The sequence below is a fragment of the Phocoena phocoena genome, chromosome 10, assembly GCF_963924675.1.
Source record: "Phocoena phocoena chromosome 10, mPhoPho1.1, whole genome shotgun sequence".
Taxonomy (NCBI): domain Eukaryota; kingdom Metazoa; phylum Chordata; class Mammalia; order Artiodactyla; family Phocoenidae; genus Phocoena; species Phocoena phocoena.
The window spans coordinates 15,397,113-15,421,032 of record NC_089228.1 but is presented as its reverse complement, the minus strand read 5'-3'; the positions used below and the strand labels follow the sequence as shown (position 1 = coordinate 15,421,032).

Below are 23,920 nucleotides of genomic sequence, written 5' to 3'. Positions count from 1 at the left end.
ATTTGGAAATTTTAGTTGACATGGCCAGTCCTTATCCATTTGTTTTTCCTTTATCCCTTCCCTATATGTTGCTATTCACCATCTATTAGTGTGATAATTTTGAACACGAAAAGGTATTTTGCCAGGAAAATTAAAAGTTAAATTTGTGATACTTAATGAATGACTTAGATGGGGGTCGAATGCTTGATATAAAGAATTGATTGAAAGAGTCACCTTTTGAATGAAATGACCTAAATGAGGTTATTCTCATAGCCACCGACATTCATTAGAGTATACTAGAGTACCTTCCAAGTAAAAATTCCTCTGACCAAAAAAATACGATTTATTGGTTTACCATATAGCATTTATCAACTGTCTTTTATTTTAAATACACAGAGGAAAAAGTAAGATTTGTGTGGAGTTATTTGAGAACACTTTCATAAGGAGGAAATTATTACCAACAGAAAAATGTATTCAGTTGCTGTTATGTTGACCTTTTACAGTACATGAACTTAGAATCCCTACAGTACATGAATTTGTTAGTCTTTTGTTTGTTTGTTTCCAGGTTAACCACGTTCTTCTCAGCTTTCAACCAAAAGTAAGAAGAGACATTAGGGTTTTCATTCTTTCTGGGTTGCTTCCTTCCTGAAGAACAATGGGGATGCTGTTAAGTGGAAGAGGATTAATCGCATCTCTAATTTTCTTCTTGTTAAAATTCTCAACAGCTGTTGATATACCACTTTCAGGTAAAGTGACGACATTCAATACCTACTTATAAAAGTCCATATTTGCATTTTGATTTTTAAGTAGAATAATTATATGTTAAGGATGTGATTTTTCTACCATATTTCTACAGATTTTACAGCAATCTATCATGAGAATTCATGTTCACCTTTAAATTTTTCAGAAAACTTACATTTGGCCGCTTGCTATAATTAATTATTTTGCAGCTTTTAGCCTCTTAGGCAAACTTGGCACATAACAAGAAATATAACCTATAGATCAGGTGCTATTTCACCACGTAAGATAATCTGCAATATTAGCAACAGCTATTACTTTTATGTATCAGATTAGTTTATTTTAGGGAGAAGTGTGACTCCAGAAGTTACTGGCATTCAACTAATCAGGACAAAAAAGGAACTGATTAAACTTTGTATTGTTTTCAAAATGATTATATATTTAAGAATGGTACACTATTGATACTATGTATAAAATAGATAACTAGGGTTATCTAGTTATCTGGTGGCTCAGTGGTTGAGAGTCCGCCTGCCGATGCAGGGGACACAGGTTCGTGCCCCGGTCCGGGAAGATCCCACATGCCACAGAGAGGCTAGGCCCGTGAGCCATGGCCGCTGAGCCTGAGCGTCTGGAGCTTGTGCTCCACAATGGGAGAGGCCACAACAGTGAGAGGCCCACGTACCGCAAAAAAAAAAAAAAAGATAACTAGTGAGAACCTACTATATAGCACAGGGAACTCTACTCAGTGCTCTGAGGTGACCTAAATGGGAAGGAAATCCAAAAAAGAGGGGATATTTGCATACATATAGCTGTTTCACTTTGCTATACAGTAGAAACTAACACAACATTGTAAAGCAACTATACTCCAATAAAATTTTTTTAATTATATATTTAAGAATGAAAACAATTAGGACAATATTAAAAAGATGTTTTCATAGTACACAACTAAAAGTGTAAAATGATACCACCTCTGCAAATTTAGAGCATTCTCTAGGGTGAATTCATATCAAAATGTTAGTCGTGATATATCTTAACATATATTGGTAAAATGGATGTAACTCTATCATAAATCAGTTTCAACAAGTTATAGTAATTAGTTCAAAAAACAGTACACGTGCAAACACAATTTGTGTAATAGTGTATTAACTATTTAATGTACAGGTTTGGGGAATTTGTCTTGTTTATAAGCACATAGGATTTAAAAAAAGACCATTGAGAGATTACTTAGGTATTTTTATCCATACAGTTGAAGTATTAATCCCTATTATTTCTTCCATACCTAATTAGGAGAGTTATAATGTAAGAGATAAGAATATTTATTAGAACCTTAGCATTGGAAATGATCTGTGCAGATCATCTAAATTTCAAAGGACTAGTCTTGACCTCAGAATGTTGAATAAATGTTAGAGAGGTACTAACGCAAGTGAAACTTTCCTTCAGAAGTACTTGGACAGTCTGAGTGTGACTAGAAAAGGAAATACTTCTCTGAGTATATAATATGTTCTAAAACCATTTTCTAAGGGCTGCCTTAAATACTTGATGTAGCAGTTTCATGTGACACACTTTGGGTGGCCCTGCATTTGTATTTCATTCCCAAGGTAAGAATCTTTTCTCTACTGTCCTCAAGTCTCTGTGTCAATATTCACCCTTTTAAGGAATTTCACTTACATGTTCTCAGATGTACAGATTTAAACTTCTGCTTTAGTCAAGGTGAAATCTGTTAGCCTACACACCACATGTATTGGCCTATTTGTACAAACATTGGTCAAGAGCCTGAAATAATTCATCTTAAGTACATTCTTTGGGTTTTGAGTATGCAGTGCCAAACTAAGAGCACAGTTCTTGGCAATCCTTGTGGAAAAAGGAGTTAATAATTTTACATTTTCTTCCCAGTAGCACCAAAGATGCACTGGGATTCCTGATACAGATTCTTGACCATAGAATATACATTCTGACCATAGCATGTACATTTTCCCTTCATCTTTTCTCATTTAGTTCACCAGTGGTAATGGGAAATTTTGTATTAGTACATAAGACACATTTTTATTCTGGTTGTCTCAGTTACTTATGCCTTTTCACACTCTAATGTCGTTAGACAACAATTGTTATAAAATATTAATGACATGTTTTCAGAACGCCTGAATACTACCCATTTATTTCACTACTCTAGAGCTCTCACTAGCAAATGCAAGTAAGGCAGGTATTCAATTTGAATGTCAATGAGTCTGGTGTCTCTGTAATTGGCTTAATTATGGAGGAAAGGATTTATAATGTAGAATACATATTCTTATAAACACCCAAAGGTTATTAGCTCCACTCCCTGAATAATTAGTTATGGCTGAGACTTTACAACCTTAGCAAATTTAAGAAAGAATAATGTTCTAATAAACAAGTTGTTCACAAGTTATTAGCTGATATCTTAGGGACTGTTGCTATTGAGCATCATCCCTCACCATTTATAACTGTAATAACATTTAAATAGTATGTGAATTTGCAGTAAGTTCAAGATCTGCTCTACTGAGAAAGAGTGGTAATCAGAAACAAGGTAAATGTCAACGAGGATATGAATGTTTTTTGCATGTTTTTTAAATGTTTCTGAATATGAAGCCTGCACTTGCATTGTCACTTAACTAGTAACATGTTACTAGGCAAAACTAAAGTGAAGTTTAAAATGGAAAATGGCTGTTGAGTTATTATTCTAGGCTGGCCGTCGGTGCTCGAAATGTGATTCATGGACCCCTCAGGGTCACGGAGATTTGTTCAGGCAGTCCATGCAATCACATGTTTCGTAATAATACTAAAGTGTCATTTTTCCTTTTCCATCCTGTTGACATTTGCACTGATGTCACAAAAGCAGTGGTGCTAAAACTGCAGTTGCCCAGCACACATCAAGGCCTTGACACCGAACTCATGGGTTTCCTCAGGACCGTATACTCACACCAAAACAACAAAACATCTAAAAAACATAAAGCAAAGTTTTGCTTAAGATTGTCCTTGTTGAAACAGTTAAACATTATTGATTTTTAAAAATCTTCATCCTTGAGTACATTTGTCTTAATATTCTGTGGGATGAACTGCGAAATATACATAAAATAATTCTGCTGTGTAACAAAGTACTATGACAGTCTCTGTTCCTTGATTGTGTCATTATTTGAGTGCCAAGCCAAATACCATTTTTACTTAAAAGTACAACTGACAGACAAACTTTGATTACTTTCGTGGATATTTTCCCCAAAACGAACCAAGGGAGCCTGTCACTTCAAGAGAAACAACTTGATAATATATGTTGTCAATGATCAAATTTGGCTGTTGAAGCGAAAATGAGAATTGTGGAAAACTTGTATCCTACACTGTGAGATTGACAGCTTCCCCACATTTAAGGCTTTTCTTAGATCAGTGATGATATTAACAAATGTGAATTTTTAAAATTGTATAGTGATATGTGTCAGTATTTGGAAGATCTGCATAACTCAGTGAACCAATGTTTTTTTCCAGATGAATATTGTATGATGTTACAAAATCATGCACGAATTAAAAAGCACCCATGGATAAAACACTTTAATGACAGAATATGGAAATTTATCCATATGGTTTCAGATTCCATATTGCAGTAAACCTTTAAGAAACTGCCACTTGGTGAGTTTCGGTGTACTATCCAAAAACAATGCTCACAATAATCAGAAAGGACTATAAAATATGTCACCCTTTTTCAAGTACATATCTGTATAAGGTTGAATTTTCCTCATTTATTTCAACAAAACAACTTACAGCAACATGTGGAATACAGAAGTAGATATGAGAATACAGCTGCCATCTATTAAAATATTAAAGATTTACAGTAATGTAAAACAAGGCAACTTTTCTCATTATACTTAGTGTTTTTGATAAAATATTTATTTTAACAAATGATAGTATTAAATGAATTAATAAATATTTAGAAGATTTCTCAGTTTTCATTTCTAACATGGTAAATATTATTAAATGTAACCTACGTTTACAAAAGCACTTTGGGATTTCCTATAATTTTTAAGAATGTAAAGGCATTCAGTGACCAAAAAATCTATTTACCTGGCTTGAATCTCTAATTTTACAAATGAGAAAACAGAGTGGTTCAGGGCCTGGCTCAATGTCACAGGGTTTAGGGCCTATTTGTAACTCCACTGTGGAATATTACCCATGTGAATCACACTCAGGGCCTTTCTGCAAATTGCTTTTCTCAAAGTATGTTTGCCAGAATCAGATTCCTGCTACTGAACCATTTATATTTCCTTGTGAATTCAATCCTGTCCCGTGACACAGGTTGTTAGAACTGTACTAAAATTGTAATGTCTTAATTTGAAAACTGTTGAGTGTTCCATGACAGTAGATCTTAACATATATCATGATCTGAAGATCACTTAATCCAAGTTTGTATCTTCAGCATTAGTACATTTATTTTATAATCATAATTCTCGGCAATGCCATCCAGCTGCTTGAATTGGTGAGAGACAAAGTCACCCCATACTTTGTAAATTTGTCTGGAAGGTACTTAACTTGTCAAACACTAAAAATGTTTATCACAATGAGGGAATATTTGAATATGTGGAATCCTTTTAAAACAAACCATCATTTATTAGCTGTTACTTTTATCCTAATGATTATTAGTGTTAAATTCTATAAGGGGGGAAGTACCCTCAAGCTTCCAAGTAGGAAAAAGATATTAAAAAATGTGTGTAAATGGGAAGTTACAAATAAACAAGCTCGGAAAAATATAACAAAAGCAATAAATGGAAATAAAAATAAAGAGGAGAAGGGTTTTGTTTTTTTTTGCTAATTATTAATGAAGTATCTTATTGTTTTAAAATGCTATTCTTGAGACTTCCCTGGTGGCACAGTGGTTAAGAATCCGCCTGCCTATGCAGGGGACACGGGTTTGAGCCCTGGTCCGGGGAGATCCGACATGCCGCGAAGCAACTAAGCCCGTGAGCCACAACTACTGAGCCTGCGCTGTAGAGCCCGCAAACCACAACTGCTGAGCCCACATGCCACAACTACTGAAGCCTGTGCACCTAGAGCCTATGCTCCGCAACAAGAGAAGCCACCGCAAAGAGAAGCCCACGCACCACAACAACGAATAGCCCCTGCTCACCGTAATTAGAGAAATCCCGCACGCAGCAACGAAGACCCAACGCAGCCAAAAATAAATTTATAAAATGCTATTGTTCGTTGGTGGCAAGGATGTGGGAAACCAATGTACTCATGTTTGTGGTAATTAGCCCCTTGTGAAATATTAACATTTATCCATAGTCATTACCATTTGTGTCCATGCCTGGAAATTTATCATGTCACTAATTCAATAAAGGAAAAATCTGTATGCTTGAGGCTGTCTTATTGAATGAAAAAAATCTAATGTCCAATAATAAAATTATTAAATAAATTATCAAATACCAATGGAAGAAATCATACAGAAGTAGTAAATTAACTATAATGTCTTACAAAACTATAAATAAAAAACAGAATTGTCAATGACCAAACCAAGTAAAACTGTATAAACACATCAACATAGATGAAATGCCAATAATTTAAACATAGATGTTTTAAAGTTGTTACACTGTTACGTTATTCTGGCATTAAATAAGTTATATGGCAACATGAATTGAAGGCAGTGAAGTATATTCCCTACAGCTAAATACATTTTGCAAAGAGGAAGTGAGGTTTGTTCGATAATTTTCATTCTTTTATAATCCTTGTACTTACCAATATAGAAAGTGTGTTTATTTCAAAGTATTTCTGTTGTAGCTAAACTAACTTCACCCAGTTATTGGAGAGCACGTTATTTAAATACATATTTTAATATTTAGTTCAACAGGTTCCAACAATCATAAAACAGTCAAAAGTACAAGTTGCCTTTCCTTTTGATGAGTATTTTCAAATTGAATGTGAAGCTAAGGGAAATCCAGAACCAACGTGAGTATTTCCTTCAAACTAAATAATTGTTTAAATGTATACAATCCTTTATATTAATTTTTAATCTAATCAGTATAAGCTTATTGGACTATAAGTCTACATATGATTGAAAGATTTCCAAATAAATGATAGCCGTGTCTATAAAAATAAAGTTTGGTTATTTTACATATGTTCTTTGCCAGTTAAAATTACTTTTATCATAAAATGTCTTACGTTAAATACTTAGCATAGACTTTGGCATTGTGTAAATATTAAACAATTCTTTACCTTATGTGTGAACAAGACAGCTAGAAAACAGAAGATACTTTATTCTGATGAGTGAAAGGTAGCATTTATTAAGCCAAAGTTAATATTTATAAACGATATTCTATACATAGTTATTATTGCATGTCTTTTAACATAACCATATTGTATTCAGTGAATAGGTTGTTACTTGATATATTTTAAGTTGTCATAGAAATGTCGACTCATCCTAGATGGTAGCATACAAATGACATGGGATATTACTATCTAGTATTTTATTATTAGTGAAACAATTATTACTGTAGGTAATTGTAATCACTGATGAAGTTTTTTCTAAGTACCTCCCAGTTTGGAGAGAAAGAAATGTGCGTGTATTGAGATTGAGGAGGGAGAAGATGTGGGGAGAATTCAAGATTTTAAAGTTCTACGAACGTATGGATACCAGTGGGGGAAGGGGGGGGGGAGGTGGGATGAATTGGGAGATTGGGATTGACATATATACACTATTGATGCTGTGTATAAAATAGATAACTTATGAGAACCTACTGTGTAGCACAGGGAACTCTACTCAATGCTCTATGGTGACCTAAATGAGAAGGAAATCCAAAAAAGAGGGGATGTATGTATATGTATAGCTGATTCACTTAGCTGTACAGTAGAAACTAATACAACATTGTAAAGCAGCTATACTCCAATAAAAGTTAAAAATAAAGATTTTAAAGTTCTAAATGTTTCTGGGAAGCAAACCTACATACCTTTATTGATTTACCTGATCAGGATTATTTAAAATTATAATATGAATAACATTTTTATTGCCTGATAATTGGATATTTTAAAAATTATTAGTGAATCATTAACATGTTAAATTGTCATTTTTCACTGGCAAAAAACAAGATTTTACAAATACGAATTAAGCAGTCAATCATTATTCTTTTTTCAAGGTGTAATTAAATGCCTATACAAAATAGAAAATATTAGAAAACAAGAAAGAAATATCCCATCACAATAGTAAAAGGAGCAAATCCAGCAATTTCAATAGTAACAGCAATATCAACAAAACGTAATATGAACTGTTTAGCATGTACATTGCAGAGTAGGATAAAAGAAAACTTGAATGAATGGAAAGATATAACATGTCACCAATTGGAAATGCTTAATTTTGAATATGTGGAGTTATCCTTGTCAATGTATTGGAATTTTAAAGAACAGATTCTATGTGTTCTTTTGTAAGTAAAAGCAGTAAAAACATATATAGAGAAAAGAAGTAAAAGTTGTTGTCAGGAGAGAGGCATGCTCCGAAGAAAAATATGTGTCTGGTGAAATTTTGTTATTCTTTTTGAAAGAATATTAGATTATGTAAGACTGTGTTGTCCTGAGGCAAATCTAAATTTGCATGGGTAATTCATATATAAAATACTAAATAAAACATAATTGGGAAGTCATTATATATCTGTTGGATTGATAAAGATTTAAAAAAAGGCTTTTACAGCCTTGTCCATAGAAGTGACTCTGTTACATATGGGGGTAGGAATTTAATTGTGTGTTTTTTCTGGAGTACAATTCTGCAATGTTTATCAAAAGTGATAAAATATTTCTTATGTTATTGGTTTATCAGTTTCATTTTTAAGGAATCAACCTAATGAAATATTTGGATAAGTACCCCCCAAAATAAATACGTAGGGTTTTTAGTAACAAAATTGTTCATAAAAGGGAAAAATGGAAATGGTTAAGTAAGTTAAATAGTAACTGTAAGACAGGAGATAATGTTATAAAATCTGTCTCTAGTAACATTGTAATAATTGGAAAAACTCACATGGAAGAATTATACATCCATTGTGGTCTCAAATATGTTACAGCTATGTCCAAAAATATTGATCATATATGACCAAATTTAATAGCACTTGCTTGTGTGTTTTTGAATTTTGAGTGAGCTCTTCACACACACGCACACACACGCACACACAGAGACATATTGTATATTTATATTTTTTAGTCTCCAAATATTGCAGTCTCTAAAATAATAGTAAAGATCCTGCATTATCTTTCTAATTGGAAAAGTTTTAAAACATAACTTTAAAAAGAACAGAACAAAACCTATTTTCACCTTTTTTTCCTGTCAATTATCACAGCTTTTCATGGTTTGTTTCTCAGTCAATTCTGGCTGCTGTAATAAAAATATCACAGATTGAGTGGCTTAAACAATAAACATATTTCTCACAGGTCTGGAGGTGAGAATACCAAGATCAAGTCACTGGCAGATATAGTGTGTGGTGATGACCTGCTTCCTGGTCACAGACAGCGGTCTTTCCCCTGTAACCCTCACATGATGGAAGGGAGCAAGAAAGCTCTCTGGGGTCTCTTTTATAAGGACGCCAGTCCCATTTATGAGGATTCCACCCTCATGACCTAATCACCTCTCCAAGGCCCTGCCTTCAAATACTATTACAATGGGAATTAGGCTTCAACATACGAATTTTAGGGGGACATAAACATTCAGTCTATAGGAGTTTGTAAGATTTCTCAGATTCTTCAGAGACCCATTTATGTATTCTATTATATTCAATTAAATATGTAAATATATACATTTTTTTTCCTATAAAATATCTCAGTTTCCTCATTTCTGTACATTTGTTTATAAGTAAGAAATACGATTTTTCAGGATTACTAATTTTAGTTTTATCTTAACAGATTTTCGTGGAGTAAGGATGACAAGCCTTTTGATCTCTCTGACCCTCGGATAATTGTATCCAACAACTCGGGAACATTCAGGATCCCGAATGAGGGGCACATATCTCACTTTCAAGGGAAATACCGCTGCTTTGCTTCTAATAAACTGGGAATTGCTATGTCAGAAGAAATGGAATTTATAGTTCCAAGTAAGTATTACAGTGGAGATTTCATTTAATGTTTTAATGAAGTTTAGCAGGCGTTATACTGGGCTGCAGTGAAATAACAGATTATTCCTTTAATCAGCTTATATAGGCCTTATATTTTATTTATAAGGGAAATTGTCTTCCAGATCTTGGTACTTAGAAGTGGATGACCTTGAAAGCAACATAATTTTGCTGTGTTTCAGTAATAATATATGTAACATGGGAAAACAATAGTATTTGTTTTGCCTCATAGGATAAAGTTAAATATATTAGTTAGATTTGGCTAAATTATACTGCAGTCACAAGTAATCCCCAAGCCCTCATGTTAACACAGGGTTATTCCTTGATGATGCAGTTTGTTGTGGGTCAGGCAGCTCTTCAGGGCAGCTGTTCTCCTTGCAGCCACTGGGCGATCCAAGCTAATGGAGATACCCATCATCCTGTATCAGCACCATGTGAAACTTGTGCCATCTAGGTCAAAGAGTGGAGGACAGAGAACATTGCTTCCAACAAGAAGTTACACAGGCAGCTTCTACTCACAGTTTGTTAGGTGGGGGCAGAGCAAATGGCATGGGCCCACTTAAGTTCAATATTGTGGGTGCCCCCTAGGAGAGGAGAACCAGTGATTAGTATATTGTAGTAATATTTTCCATAAATCATGATCATGGAAAACTGCAAGCTCCTTTACTCTTAAGAGTGTTATTTATCAATAACTATCCCAAAGCGTAAGCAACTTCTTCATTATCAGATCTGACCTCTGCAGCATGGGATCTCTGATGACAGACTTCCAAGTTTGGTCATTTATTTTCCCAGATTTTAAGGTATCCAACACTACTTGATTCTAACCAAAGGGTTTACAGAAAAAAATCTTAGGTATGAAACTGTCAAGAGTTGCTATTTGGAAATTTCTTCTTGCAGAGTTCTAGACAGTGAAGAGACTCAAAGTCGTAGACCTTCCAGGATATGGACAGTTTATGCTGGAGGAGCAGAATGTACACAAGCCTTGGAAAAACAAATAATGAAAAACGTGTGTGCGTTATCCTCAAAGTTGGGACAGGGAACTGGGTTTAAATTTCCTTAAGTTTTCTATATTTTTCTAGAGGAGAGAATAGAGTTCAAATTAGGCTCTGACAGGTAAAATATGAATCTTAAAATTTATAGAATAATTACATTAAATGTACAGAGCAAATGTGAATGATTATCAAACTATGTGGTGTGAGGAAGAATAAGGCAAGAAAGGAGAGAAAAAGAAAGAAAAAACTATAGAAATAAATCTCAACATATCACTCATTAAAGGTTAAAGTAGATAGACTAAATGCTCCAAAATGTTTTAAAAGCTATAAGCTATTTACCATATAACACATCTAAATCACAAGAAAATAGAATTGTTGAAACTGAAAGGATGGAAAACATGTCCCATCTTTTGAAAACATAAATAGATATCTTGAATAAATATCTTGACTAGGTAAATACTATTCAAAAGAAAAGTAGGTATGGCTATATTAATATCAGTCAAAATAGACTTTATTTTATAAAGGCTTCCTGGAGATTAATGTACTAGGCATATATAATACGAAAATGTTTGAAGCAGGGAAAGGAGCTACAAGGGGAAAGAGAAATATCTACCATGGTAATGAGAAATGCTAACATATCTGTTTCATTATTTGGTAGCTCAAGCAGAGGAAACATTAGAAAACCCATAGAAGATTTAAAGAACCCATTTACGAGCTCTAGCTAATGAACACGTATAGAACTTTATACCTAAAGCTGCAGAATGTTTTTCAACATTTGATGGTATATTAGCTAGGAAGTAAATATGACCAAAATACAATGGAGAAATCAGTATTAAAAAGAAAATTAGAAAAAGTCTTATATCTTTCAAAATTAAAACATGTCTAACTCAAAGGCCAAATAAGAAATGGCAAAGGAAAATAGAATGTATTTTGAAGTGATGATAGTAGAAATTATGCTTAACAAAACAGACTTGAGGCAGCTAAAGTATTATGAGGAGAGAGATTTTTTCATCTTCAAAATACTTTAGAAAAGAAGAAGGGATGGAAATTAATAATCTTAGCTCCTTCATTTTCATCTTAAGATTGTTACCTAATAAGTTATCTTTAGATAACAGGTTAAACTTCAAAAGAGAGCAAAGGGGAATAATAGTATAGAAGCTGAAAATAAATCCCAGAAGGAGGTTTTAAAAGTACACATATTTATTGAAAAACATTTTTAAAAGATCTAGATGTGGAAAAAAATACCATTTTCACTGATCTGAAGATTCAGTAAAGCTAAAAGTTTAATTCTTCATGACTTGATGTATAGAATAATCAAAGTCAAAACTCTCTAGTTTGGTTTTTGTTTGTCTGTTTCTGAAATGTGACCAGTTTGATTTCCAAATGTATTTGAGGAACACAGAGCAAGGTTTGGTAGAAACTTGGAGAATGTCAGGAGGTGTTGGTCTTATCAGATAACCAGACTCAATGTAAAACTCAATGTAAAATATACTGAAGCCTATGGTTTTGCACAGCGTTAGAGAAACGGGCCAGTGGAACAACATGGAGGACCCATAAACCAGCCCTCATATATGTGAAAGTAGTGTGAAAGAGCTGGCATGGGCTTTCTTTCTTCCTTTCTTTCCTCCCTTCCCTTCCCTTCTCTTCTCTCCCCTTCCCTTTCTTTCTTTTCTTTTCTTTTCTTTTTCTTTCCTTCCCTCCTTCCCTCCTTCCCTCCTTCCCTCCTTCCCTCCTTCCCTCCTTCCCTCCTTCCTTCCTTCCCTCCTTCCTTCCCTCCCTCCCTCCCTCCCTCCCTCCACCCAAATGGTATGGAACAACTGATTATCCACATAGAGACACACTTTTTTCAAGTCCTAGGTCACATCATATAAAAAATACATCCCAAGTGGATTAAAGGCTTAACTTTGCAAGGAAAAAAGTTTTTTATCTTAGAAAGTGATTCGGACAAAGTATTTATGACATCAGGGTAGAGAAAGATTACTTAAACAAGACAAATTAAATCTCCATTAAGGATAATTTGACTACATTTGATTTTTAGATTCCCTTTTCATCAAAAGACCCTAGGAAGAAAGGGAAAAGGTAAGCCACAACCCAGAAAAAAAAAAATCATGGCCAATGAATATAACTAAAGATAATACTAATGTATTTATAAATAATTTTACCATCCTCTAAGAAAAAAACAAAAAATGAAGTGGCAAAAGACATGAACTTGCACCTCAGACTGGTATGACCAATAAAAATATGAAAATGCTTTTAATATCATTAGTAATCAGAAATAGATTTACTGTAACTCAAATAATAAAAGCATTTGATCCCACAAAATTGGGAAATATAACGAAGTCTGAGAGTAACAATTTTAGGTGGGAATGTGCAGCTACCAAACCACGTATCCACCACTGATGAGAATAGTTTACTGCTTGGACTGTGGAGAATATTTGTCACTGCCTCCTTAATTAAAGATGTTCTCACCTATGACCCAGAAATTCCATTTCTTTGTTCACGTGCACATGCCCGTTACCCACGTGCACCAGCAATAGTTGTGGTAGCATTGTTTGTATTTTAAAAATATACTGGAAGACCTTCTGATAGAATGAAGTAATTGTGGTATATTCATACAAGAATTACTACTCAGCAGTGAAAATTGATGAACCTTAAGAATATGTTGAACAATAGAAGTAAATCTTAGAAAAAAAGGGTGATTTTATTTAAGGTCAGTCAGTATATGTAAAAATTAATAGCATATTGTTCAGGAGTATCATTTCATGTGGTAAAATTATAATGCAAAGCAAGAAAATGATGAAAACAAAATTTAGGATGGTAGTTACCTCTGATGGAATGGGGAAGGGGTAGGATCTGCACCAAACAGAAAGATAATGGTGATTTTATGTTTTTCTTATGATGGGTGCTAGGTAGAGTGTTGTATTTCTGTTTTTTTATTCTTTACATTTATTTTATAAATGACCTTTTAATATATATAAAATAAGTATGTAGCATACTGATTTGTCTTAATTAGATATTCTCGGTTATTAAGTGTGATCTTATAGAATACTAATGGACAGAGCAGTGGCATATGGTGTTGAAAATTGGCCTCTGGAGTTTGGGTTTGAAATGATAGTAGGAAATGTTCATGAATTCTGGGTCAGAAAACTGGTTGAGAATCATAAAATCATATAACTATACAGCTATACTTGCAGTCTATATTATATAACTATACTATAGTCTATAACATAGAACTGTAACTATACAATATATATCTAATTGACTGAAATAAGATGGGAGAGAGGGAGAGAAAGGGAGATGTTAAAAATCTGTTGTAGAAGACAAGGCATGAGGGTGATCCCTAACCTGAATTCTAGTGGTTGCTATGGAAACACAAAGGAAAAAGGCAGTTGCTAGACCTATTGCAGAGAGAGAAATGGCACACTTTAGTATAAGATTCTACAACGAGGATTAAAAAAAAATGTTTTCTCTCATTATCTAAGCAGACCAAGTGAAAACATGAACAATGTAAGGATAATTCTGGCCCGAATCTGCTAGTATTGTAGTTAAGAGATGAAGAGTTGAATCTGAGCTATGTAGTGGGTAATTGCTCCATCTTTTCTGCTGCTATAGAAAAGAGCAAAATAAATTAGGTTTCTTATGCATCATTTCCAGCCCCTCCTGAAATTAGTTCATCATCTAACAGCTTTCTGTAATCATTTACATGTTGAATAGGACTGCCACCCCAATTCCTAGGAGTTTATAAATCAGAGACCATTTAAAGCTTCCTACGACCTTTATCAATTGATTCTTCTCTTAAGCTGTAAAGAATTGATTCTTCTTTTATATTAAACTTTGTAATTTGAGTTTTAGAGTTTGTATCTCTCATTTCTTAAACTTTTCTTTAGACCAACCTTAAAGGCTTGATCCACCTGAGTTTGAACACAAGTACAGTAGCTAAAAATCTGGTTATTACTCCCTACAAACAGACCTTTATACACAATGTTTACTTTTCTGCTTTTAACAAAATTGCAGTTGAGTTTGCTGAAAAAAGAAAGAGTAAAAGAAAACCAACCAACCAAACACAACGTGCTATTTTCAAACATGGGGAAAATCATTTAACTGAATGGATTTTCCAAGATATGGCATGGAGAGTTAGTGAATTATTCAATAGATCTTTATTAAGCTCCCTTCATGTGGCAGACACTCTTCTAGTAATTTGAGATATAGCAGTGAACAAAACAAAGCCTGTACCAAGAAACTTAAATCCTGTGGGTGTGGTGAGTGGGTCTGGGGAGAACGTGAGCTGTTTTCTTGCCTTCATTATGACAGATGTCAGTGGAGTTAAAAGGATGCTATAAATAATTGTTTTGGCTGTTCAGTACTGTCCATCCTTCAGGGCACAGATCAGCCTTCTCCACTTAGCATTCTCAGTCCGTCTTAGCCTATACTAATTTTCCTTACCTTGGATTCTTTAAATAATTTTTGAAGTATTATTTAACATCATAAATTTTATGTGTTTAGGTACACAATCAGGGATTTTTTTTCATAAAAAAGTTTAGTATAACTATCATTAAAAGCCTGTATTAGAACATTTCCATCATCCCCAAAAGACTCCTTGTGCCCATTTGTAGGTGTTCTCTCTCCCCACCCCCAGCCCCAGGCAATCACCAGTCTGACTCTTGCCTCTATAAATGTTTTTTCTGAACATTTCATGTAAATGGAGTCATATAATATATGATCTTCTGCATCTGGCTTCTTCCACTTAGCCTGTTCTTTGTGATTTGTTCATGTTGTAGGACAAATCAGTAGTGTGTTCATTTTTATGGCTGAATAATATTCCATGATACAGATATACCATATTTTGTTTATCCATTCACCAGTTGATATCCATTTGGATTATTTCTAACTTTTGACTATTACAAGAAGAAACGTTAGCAATAATTAGTAGTGTTAGGAATATCCACGTGTAAATTCGATGGAATTTTAAAAGCATTATTTACTGTTTGGGGGAGTGTTTTGAGTGTTACATGATTAATCAGGTTGCTTAGAAGTGAGAAAGATAGCATCCTGTCTTATTCTTCCTCCTCTACATTGTCTTGATGCTGCATGAATGCATATTATCGGTGATTGACTTATTAGTTCATAGACTAAAGAATAAGAGAATGAATAAAAGTAATAATGTAATATCTACACACGATTAAAGTAAGGTAAGAAATGGCAGGCTTAGGGGTGAAATCATCTGTATACTGTTTTAATGGAAACCGACTTGAATTTTTAATGTGCTGCGTTTCTACATTTGTACAGATTCCTCAGGTCAATTTCCTTAAGACATATCTTGGCTATTTACTGCTCTGATTTGGGAGGGCTAGCAAAAGCAGGGGTCCAGTAGCATACGTTAACTTCTTCTACTAATATATGCAAACCAACCAAAGGAGGTCAATTCGTTCAGTTGAGAGTGCAACTTAGAGTTTTAAAGGTTTAATTAAGGCCCAGGATTTTGCTCTCATCCGTCGGAGTATGTGAATGACTAGAATGAAATGGGCTGCATTCGTTGTCCTTCCTTACTGTGAATTCATAGACTGAAAGGCAATGTTATTTCTCTGTACTTCTAAGTGGGTTAATGGGGTACACCACAGGAAATGGGAATCAATTAAATCTCTTTGCAGACAGAGACTGGAGTTAAGGGTGGTACAGCATGTGAGCTCAATAGATGCATTCATGATAACGGTGCCAGACTGTAAGCAATTTGCAGAGCACATTCAAGGGAAATGAAACGCACTCAAAAGCTCTCCAGGCCAGTCCTGTAAACAGTGAGAAGTCAAAATAGATAAAGTTCTTTGGCATAGGAAGGACAGTACAGAATAATTCATTAAACAAGTCATAGGTTCTCCATGAAATACATAGTGTTTCTTCCCTCTGGCCCCCTCCCTATTTTCTTTAATAAAGTTAATTCCAAATAGTTGCATAGAATTGCAGAAGTTGTTATGATGTAGGCTACACGAAAAATCAGAAACAGCAGCAAAGGAAAGCTCTTTGTCTCTTTGCCCATCTCATCTCTGTACAATGTGGCTGGGTGTACCATGCAAAGTGAAAACATTTGTATAAGAGCCAACATATACTGAGTGATTTTTAAGTGCCTGGCACTATGTTAATTGATTTATATGAAATTGTTTATTTAAACTTTGACGCAAATCAATGTATCAGGTGTCATGACAGTTTCCATTTTTTGAGTGAGGAAACTGAAGCACATTAAGTAACAGGTTCAGGTCACAGAGTAAGTGATGAAGCCAGGATTCAGCCCTTGGCAGCTGGCTCCAGAGCAGTGTATAACGCAATGCTACACAGTGTTGCCTATGCTTTGATCATTCTGTTGACACATGTTCTAGATGAGTTAGAAAGCGTTATACTTCTTCGTTGAACATACCTTGGCAGTGATTATCAGACTCACAGAGAGGTAGAGAACATAGGGAGGTTTGATTTTATTCTTTGGGTGCCAGAGAAAGATAATCTGTAGTTTACATAACTTGATGGTGGTTAAGTCACCAGTATCTTTTCATTGAAGTGATTAGTTAGAAAGATTTGTATTTAATTAAATTACTCTGATGCCATTTCATTACAGTTCTTTACCGTTAAGTGTGTTGGAATGGTGGGACTCTACAGATTGCTCTTAAGAAATTTCTAACCTAGTGAGGCTTTTGAGGACCCCAGAGAGATGAGTTGAAAGGATTCTAGGATGCCAGAGAAAAGTAAAAGGGGGCACAGAAAGGTAAAGATATTGGTCTGAAGCTACATAGCCATTAGTTTTAGTGTCTGGGCTAGAGCCTACTTTATCCTGTAGGCTATCCTATAGATAAAAAATACTTTCTTCAGAAGTCTTCTGTATTTCAAGTACAGAGATGTTATTTTTTTCAGTATATTAAGTTGAAAGAATTAAGATGATGAGTTTCAAAACCAATTGTCAGCACCTCAAGTTGTAGAGCCCCTAGAGATTTTGTATTTGCAGGTTTGCCATGCGTTGATAGCTCCAATAAGAAGACTAGCATGGAGCTACTTTGTCTCTAGGAAAGGTTTTTCATGCTAGATGGGTTTTCAGGAAATTGTACCCTTGGAGTTGTTACTAGAAATCTGTCTGCTACACTGAATAATAAATGTGGAAAGTTACTGGAGAACAGTAAAGAGATGAGTGCTATGATTTGCTTGATTTTCTGATGCAGGTAGACTGATAGGACAAAATGTTTATAGCTTCATCTAGACTTGATTATTATGGGATTTCCAAACATTTTTAAAGCCCTACTTAGGTAGATGGTGATGTCGAAGTTGGTCCTGATCCCTTTGCAAAGAGACCATTCCATGGTCAAGTCCAGTCTTACTGAAACACAATTAAATTATTTTGTTTTTGGTGATGATGGAGCACTTATTTGAAATGTTTTGGTAAGCTAAAGCAGGGTAGTTGGCTCACGCAAAAGAAAAACAATTGTTTACAATTCATTTTTTAAAGTATTGCATCTGTCCAGACTCAACAATGCTAATGTTTATACCAGAGAAACACAATTAGCAAAAGTCATTGGTTGGAGTTATTTTTAAATAGACTCATTTCTTTATTTGAATTAACTTCATGCCTGCCGTTAAGTTGGAGTAATTAAATTTCACATTTATCTGTGGATGTTAACATGTTCACTTTTTAGCTTTGCATCAGGCTCGCTAAATAGTTTCAGAGTCAAAGAGTAAGACTTAAGAAAACCTGACAAATTTATGTCCTTTACAGTGTTTATTCTTAGACCTTAAATTATTAAATATATAAATATTCTTCCTTGTTTCCAGGTATTAATTTCATCTTTGGTTAAAGCTGTTCCAAAGATTTATGGTATGTGATAAAGGTTTTGTAGACTTCTAAATTTTATTTTATTTTATTTTTTATTATTGATGCCTTGGAAGCCAGTTGAATAACGTAGTTACATTTTTGTAATTAGAATTTTATAATGTAGATTTAATTAATGCAAGGATGGTAGTGCTTCACTGGCGATACTATCTGTTTGAATTATTAAATTTTTACTGAAGAGGAGGCTTTCCAATTAGGGCTTTGTGCAACTTCATTAGCTACTTTACAATAGATAGCACCCAGAAAACTGTATATTCATATTCGGCACTGTAAAGTTTGCTGGTTATAGAAAAGGATTACATGCTCCTTCCAGTTCCTAATCTATGTTTCCCTTCCTCTTTTGCTGCTCGTATCTGTATATAAACAGATTCAGTAACTGCCATGCAACACAGCTAACTTCAATACCAGCAAACACTGGGCTTCAGTTATAGCAAGTTTCAGTAAAAGGTGATTTGAATTTGGAGCTTAGGGTACATACTAGTTTTGTAAGTTACTCTACTTTACTTGCATAAGGTATACTTTCTGCAAAATGACTTGCAAAGCATTTGTCAGTCAAAGCTAAGTCTTTACCAAATAGGTGGTATTGATACTTTATCTACAAGGTAAAGGTAGGGAACGTACTCAGCATTCTTTCCCATCTTTTGATGGAAATTTCATGCTACCTAGAGCAAAAGGATGATTCCAATATAGTTACCATCTCAGATGTATTTCCAGACTCACCAGGAGAAATGTGTTACAATGAGTTGACCATGAGGGAGTCCACTGAGAACTGTCACATGGCTGATGCCTGCCTTTTGAACTGGCAAAGGCAGTGTAATAACCACACTGCGCTCTGCAGTGTTAAGCCTTGAAAGGTCCTTGAATTTAGACAAAAAGCAATTCAGTGTAACCAGCTAGTGCATCGATAAGAAATGTCAGCAAATTCCCTCAATCACTAAAGAGTTAGGTTAGGGGGTGAGGCTCAAGGGAACAAATATACAGGCACTGCACAAAGCTTCTCAAGAAGAAATTTTACAATAAATGAGTATATCTTTAGACTCACAAGAATAATGATAATCTTTTGTGAACCATAATTTAAGAATGAAATACAGAGACGGAAAACCTGCTAATAAATTCCATCAGGTCAGGAAGGTTATAAATACCTTCTTAAGGTCCTTCTCGTCCATCAGAGTCTGAGTAATTCTATAACGCAAATTCCCATAACAAAGTGGAAAGGTACAAGTAATGTTGAGGAAGAATATATCTTGAATATTCCTAAAACTATTTTATAAATCACTTCATAAGAACATCAAGCATTGGTGTCGGATTTCAACTTCTACCCAGTTGTGACTTATAGTCCCAATGCATTGATTTTTAGGAAATTGATTCCAGCATGGGAAAGAAACAATATGCTGAAATACTGCAAACTCTCCTTTCCTACATCAATTCCATTTCACTTAATATTTCATTTACTGGGAGTGATTTCAATGTGAATGACTCTCTCTGCAACATATAGTGATCATGTTTGGCTTTTCATTGCATTCGTACCGTTTTCCCCACGTGGGCTTTGAGTTGTTTATTTAGTTTGATTATGCTCTGAATGGAATACTTGCCAGTCACATTCAAGGGCTTCACAATAAAGCAAAAGACAGAAAATAAGTATCTCCCTAAAAATAAATCACAGGGTTTGGAGAAAAAAGATTCCTTATCTATCAAAACTTAAAACGAGCGACTCCTGTGACTCACAGCTTACATCTCTGCACAGAGAAATAGGCACAAGCATACTGTTGCCTTATTGATGTCAGAGCAAAAACGTTTGTTGTCTACAGTTACAGAATGCAGAAATATTTTTAAGGTTGTATAAGGATGCACCACATATTTTTAACAGTATTTTCCTCTGCAGGAGAGATACGAGAACCAAGATTTGGGGTGTTGAATTTATTAAAAATGCTCTAATTTTTAAAAAGAAGAAGGCTTTAAGATATTACTTGTAACATTAAAACATTACTTGTAAAAAAAAAAAAAAATTACTTGTAACATAAATTTTAAATAATGTCTTTAAATGATTTTTTATACCAGATGTTCCAAAATTCCCAAAAGAAAAAATTGACCCTCTTGAAGTGGAGGAGGGCGATCCAATTGTCCTCCCGTGCAACCCTCCCAAAGGCCTCCCACCTTTACACATTTATTGGATGAATATTGGTAAGTAATGTTCTGTTGTATCCATGAGGGGACATTTTAATTTCATGCATCATGTAAACTAACATACTGGAATTAAAGATAAAAAATTAATATATGGTTGTCAATGTGAAATCAAGTAGATTTTAAAAACTATTTCTATCTGTTGTCTTCTCTAAGTTCTAAACACACATGAAAGCACTAGAAAACCACTAAATATGTTTCTTGATTTTGTCATATCTGGAAAGAGTAGAGGATTTATTTTATTGATGTGATAAAGTATGTCTATGAAGGAAATACTTTTGGTATTCCAAACAATTTACTTACCTTTGGGATATTATCCATGTCAAAACTGAGGATGGCTTGTATCTGTGTTGTTAGCTTTAAATTTCTCTTTTAATAATGTTGTACCCACTTCGTACAGTGACACACATAGAAATTAGTATTAACTTTTGTGTTTAATTTGTCAAAAACTTTTACCAATTCTTGAGTTGGAATTCCAGTTTCTTGTAAAGCCTACTTCTGGCATGTGCCTTAGCAGCGCTCTGTAAATGTTTTCCCATTGTGTCCCACAGAGAAAAATAATAATCGTACAGCATTTGAAAGAAAGCAAAAGAAGCTACTCTTGGCTGCAGCCCAAGTTGCAGATTCCGTTCATCTTAGAACTTTCCAGGCTGCGTCCATGGAAGAGAGATTAATATCTCAGACACACTTTTGTGGAAATTTGTTTTAAAGATATATGATCCTAATAAAATAAGAGTAATAATTAGGCCATTATCTGAATTGGACCAGTTTTCAAATAAGCCAGTGTGGACCCATAAAGCACAGGTAGAGTCCTGGATGGTCAGGGGAGGTAGAATGCCCAGACTGATAAGTGCACTCCCAAGGGTTTTGTTATTTTTTGTATTTTACTCCTTACTATTGCTTTTATCGTAAAACCAGACTTGAGAGGAATAGGAAGAGCCGACATGAAAAATAATATACAATTAATATAAAGGAAGGGATAATGAAAAAAGGAGATGAGACGTGATAAAGGACAGTTGCCCCTTTTAATGACGATATTTCGTTTCCAGAATTAGAACACATCGAACAAGATGAAAGAGTATACATGAGCCAAAAGGGAGATCTGTACTTCGCAAATGTGGAAGAAAAAGACAGTCGGAATGATTACTGTTGCTTTGCTGCATTCCCAAGATTAAGGACTATTGTGCAGAAGATGCCTATGAAACTAACAGTTAACAGTTGTAAGTCCAAATAATTTCTCGTGCCAGCATGAATGGGGGATACAAATGTGTCTATAATTTTATTCCGGTTGAAGCCAGTTAGAGCTGGGTTGATATTTTCCACCAGTGTTTAGTTCAACTCTAGAGATGTCATCCCAATGAGAGAGACATCTGCAGCTGTACCTCGGCGGTAGCTCTGTCTCCTGCATCCAGAAAATCAAATCTCAATTCACAGTACAAATGTATTTCACTTGACGTCTGGAAGGTCTAGTCATTTCCCCTGGGCGAAATACACGAGGAAATTCCAGGGACTTTCTAAGCAAGTCTCAGGCTCTGGATCTCTGTGATTTTGGATAAACCGGCAGGCTGACAATGTGGAAGAAAAGAACAGAGTCAAAACTAAAAAGAAGCAGTATTACGATTTTTATCACATCAAGCTTTTTTGTCCTTCCCAAATTGGCAAACTTATTTGAATTGCTCCTCTTCCCTAGTTAATTCTGCAGATGCCAGTCTGGGTTCCTACATTTGAAAACAGTCATTAGTGGGAGAAAGAACCATAGATTCAAAGGGCGGAGATAATCTCCAGCAGTTCACTGACTGAGTAATTGGCTCTGGTGGAGTCAAAAGTTGGCATGACCATTCCATTGTCTAATTTGGTTCATAATTGTTTCATCATTGTGTGTAGATTCACTATGCCAGGGCTTCACTATAGCATCCTTTTGGCAACCTCAGTTCTCTTTAATGGAGCTATAATTTGTATCTTTTCCACCTGGATTTCATCTGTAGTAGTTCAAGATTAAGCTCGTTATAAATATTTTTCAGCTATATCCCCAAAGGTGCTTTTCTAGTGAAGCATGGTTATATCTCATTTTGTAATTTTTCTAAGAGAAAACTATGGCTTTTCATTCTGTTTTGATATCTGCATCTACCATTATGTTTGTGAGTTTTTTTCTTCCATTTTTTTATTTCAGTAAAGCATGCTAATGACTCGAGTTCATCCACAGAAATTGGTTCCAAGGGTAAGTCGATGACGTGCAGAATGTTGACATTTATTTTTACCTACGGTAGCTCATTGTCATCTTAGAATTTGAATTTTTCCTTTAATACCGTCGTGAGTTTATTAAAATACTAATATTCTTAGTAAGGAAAACTCCTTAGCGTAGAGGGTTCTATTTCCTCCCATCCCCATTAAAATATATGTAAAAAGGAGTGATATTTATAAATGCATAACTATATAAATACACCTATATACTTATAGATGATATAATTAACATAAGTAAATACACATATATAACACATTTTTAATGGAGTAATTATTATAGGTCTCTCAAAATGTCTCTCCTGGTTGATCAGCAGTTTGGTTCAGAGCTGTTACATGAAGAAAAGGAAAAAGGACTGGTCGAGTGTAACAGACATAGGGAAAGCGTTGGGTGTAAGAAAGTTAGATGGTTATTTTCCATGCAAGACCTCTTGGAGTACTTAATACACAACTGTCCAGTGTGACTCACTGAGAAAGAATATAGGTTGCAGCATTTTCCAAACTCATTTGTCTATGAAAAGGTTTTAATTTTTTTGTGTTTCCCATAGAGCACTTACCACAGTCGTGTTCTGTGGAAGATGGCTGAGTAAACCTGAATTATATAGTAGGCTGTTTTTCTGTAAAGAAAAGAATCATTTGTTTGAATGTGACAAATATTCCTTTTAAAATTGGCACCAGCATTGAACCCTCCATGCTAACTTAGATATCTAATATACCAGTAACAGCGGCAGGGCTGGATGAGGGCTCCTCTTGGTACACCCTCAGTTTGAAAATGGACTGAATAGGTATATATGGCCAACATCATTTCCTTTGAGGTCAATAAAACAAACATATATTGTCATATCTTT

At 34.6% G+C, this 23,920-nt stretch overlaps 1 protein-coding gene across 3 annotated transcripts in view; it reads left to right on the top strand.

Annotated features, from left to right (window-relative positions):
- The first annotated feature begins 634 nt into the window (after positions 1–634).
- CHL1 (cell adhesion molecule L1 like) overlaps positions 635–23,920 on the top strand; it is an 80,291-nt gene continuing 57,005 nt past the window's right edge. For 2 of the 3 annotated variants that reach the window (XM_065884908.1, XM_065884906.1), the window contains exons 1-6: positions 635–725; positions 6,558–6,663; positions 9,595–9,782; positions 20,712–20,834; positions 21,884–22,054; positions 23,005–23,052. In XM_065884908.1, the coding sequence (XP_065740980.1) occupies positions 635–725; positions 6,558–6,663; positions 9,595–9,782; positions 20,712–20,834; positions 21,884–22,054; positions 23,005–23,052 (727 nt within the window). The remainder of the gene's footprint in view (positions 726–6,557; positions 6,664–9,594; positions 9,783–20,711; positions 20,835–21,883; positions 22,055–23,004; positions 23,053–23,920) is intronic. The other variant, XM_065884907.1, reaches the window with a different exon arrangement.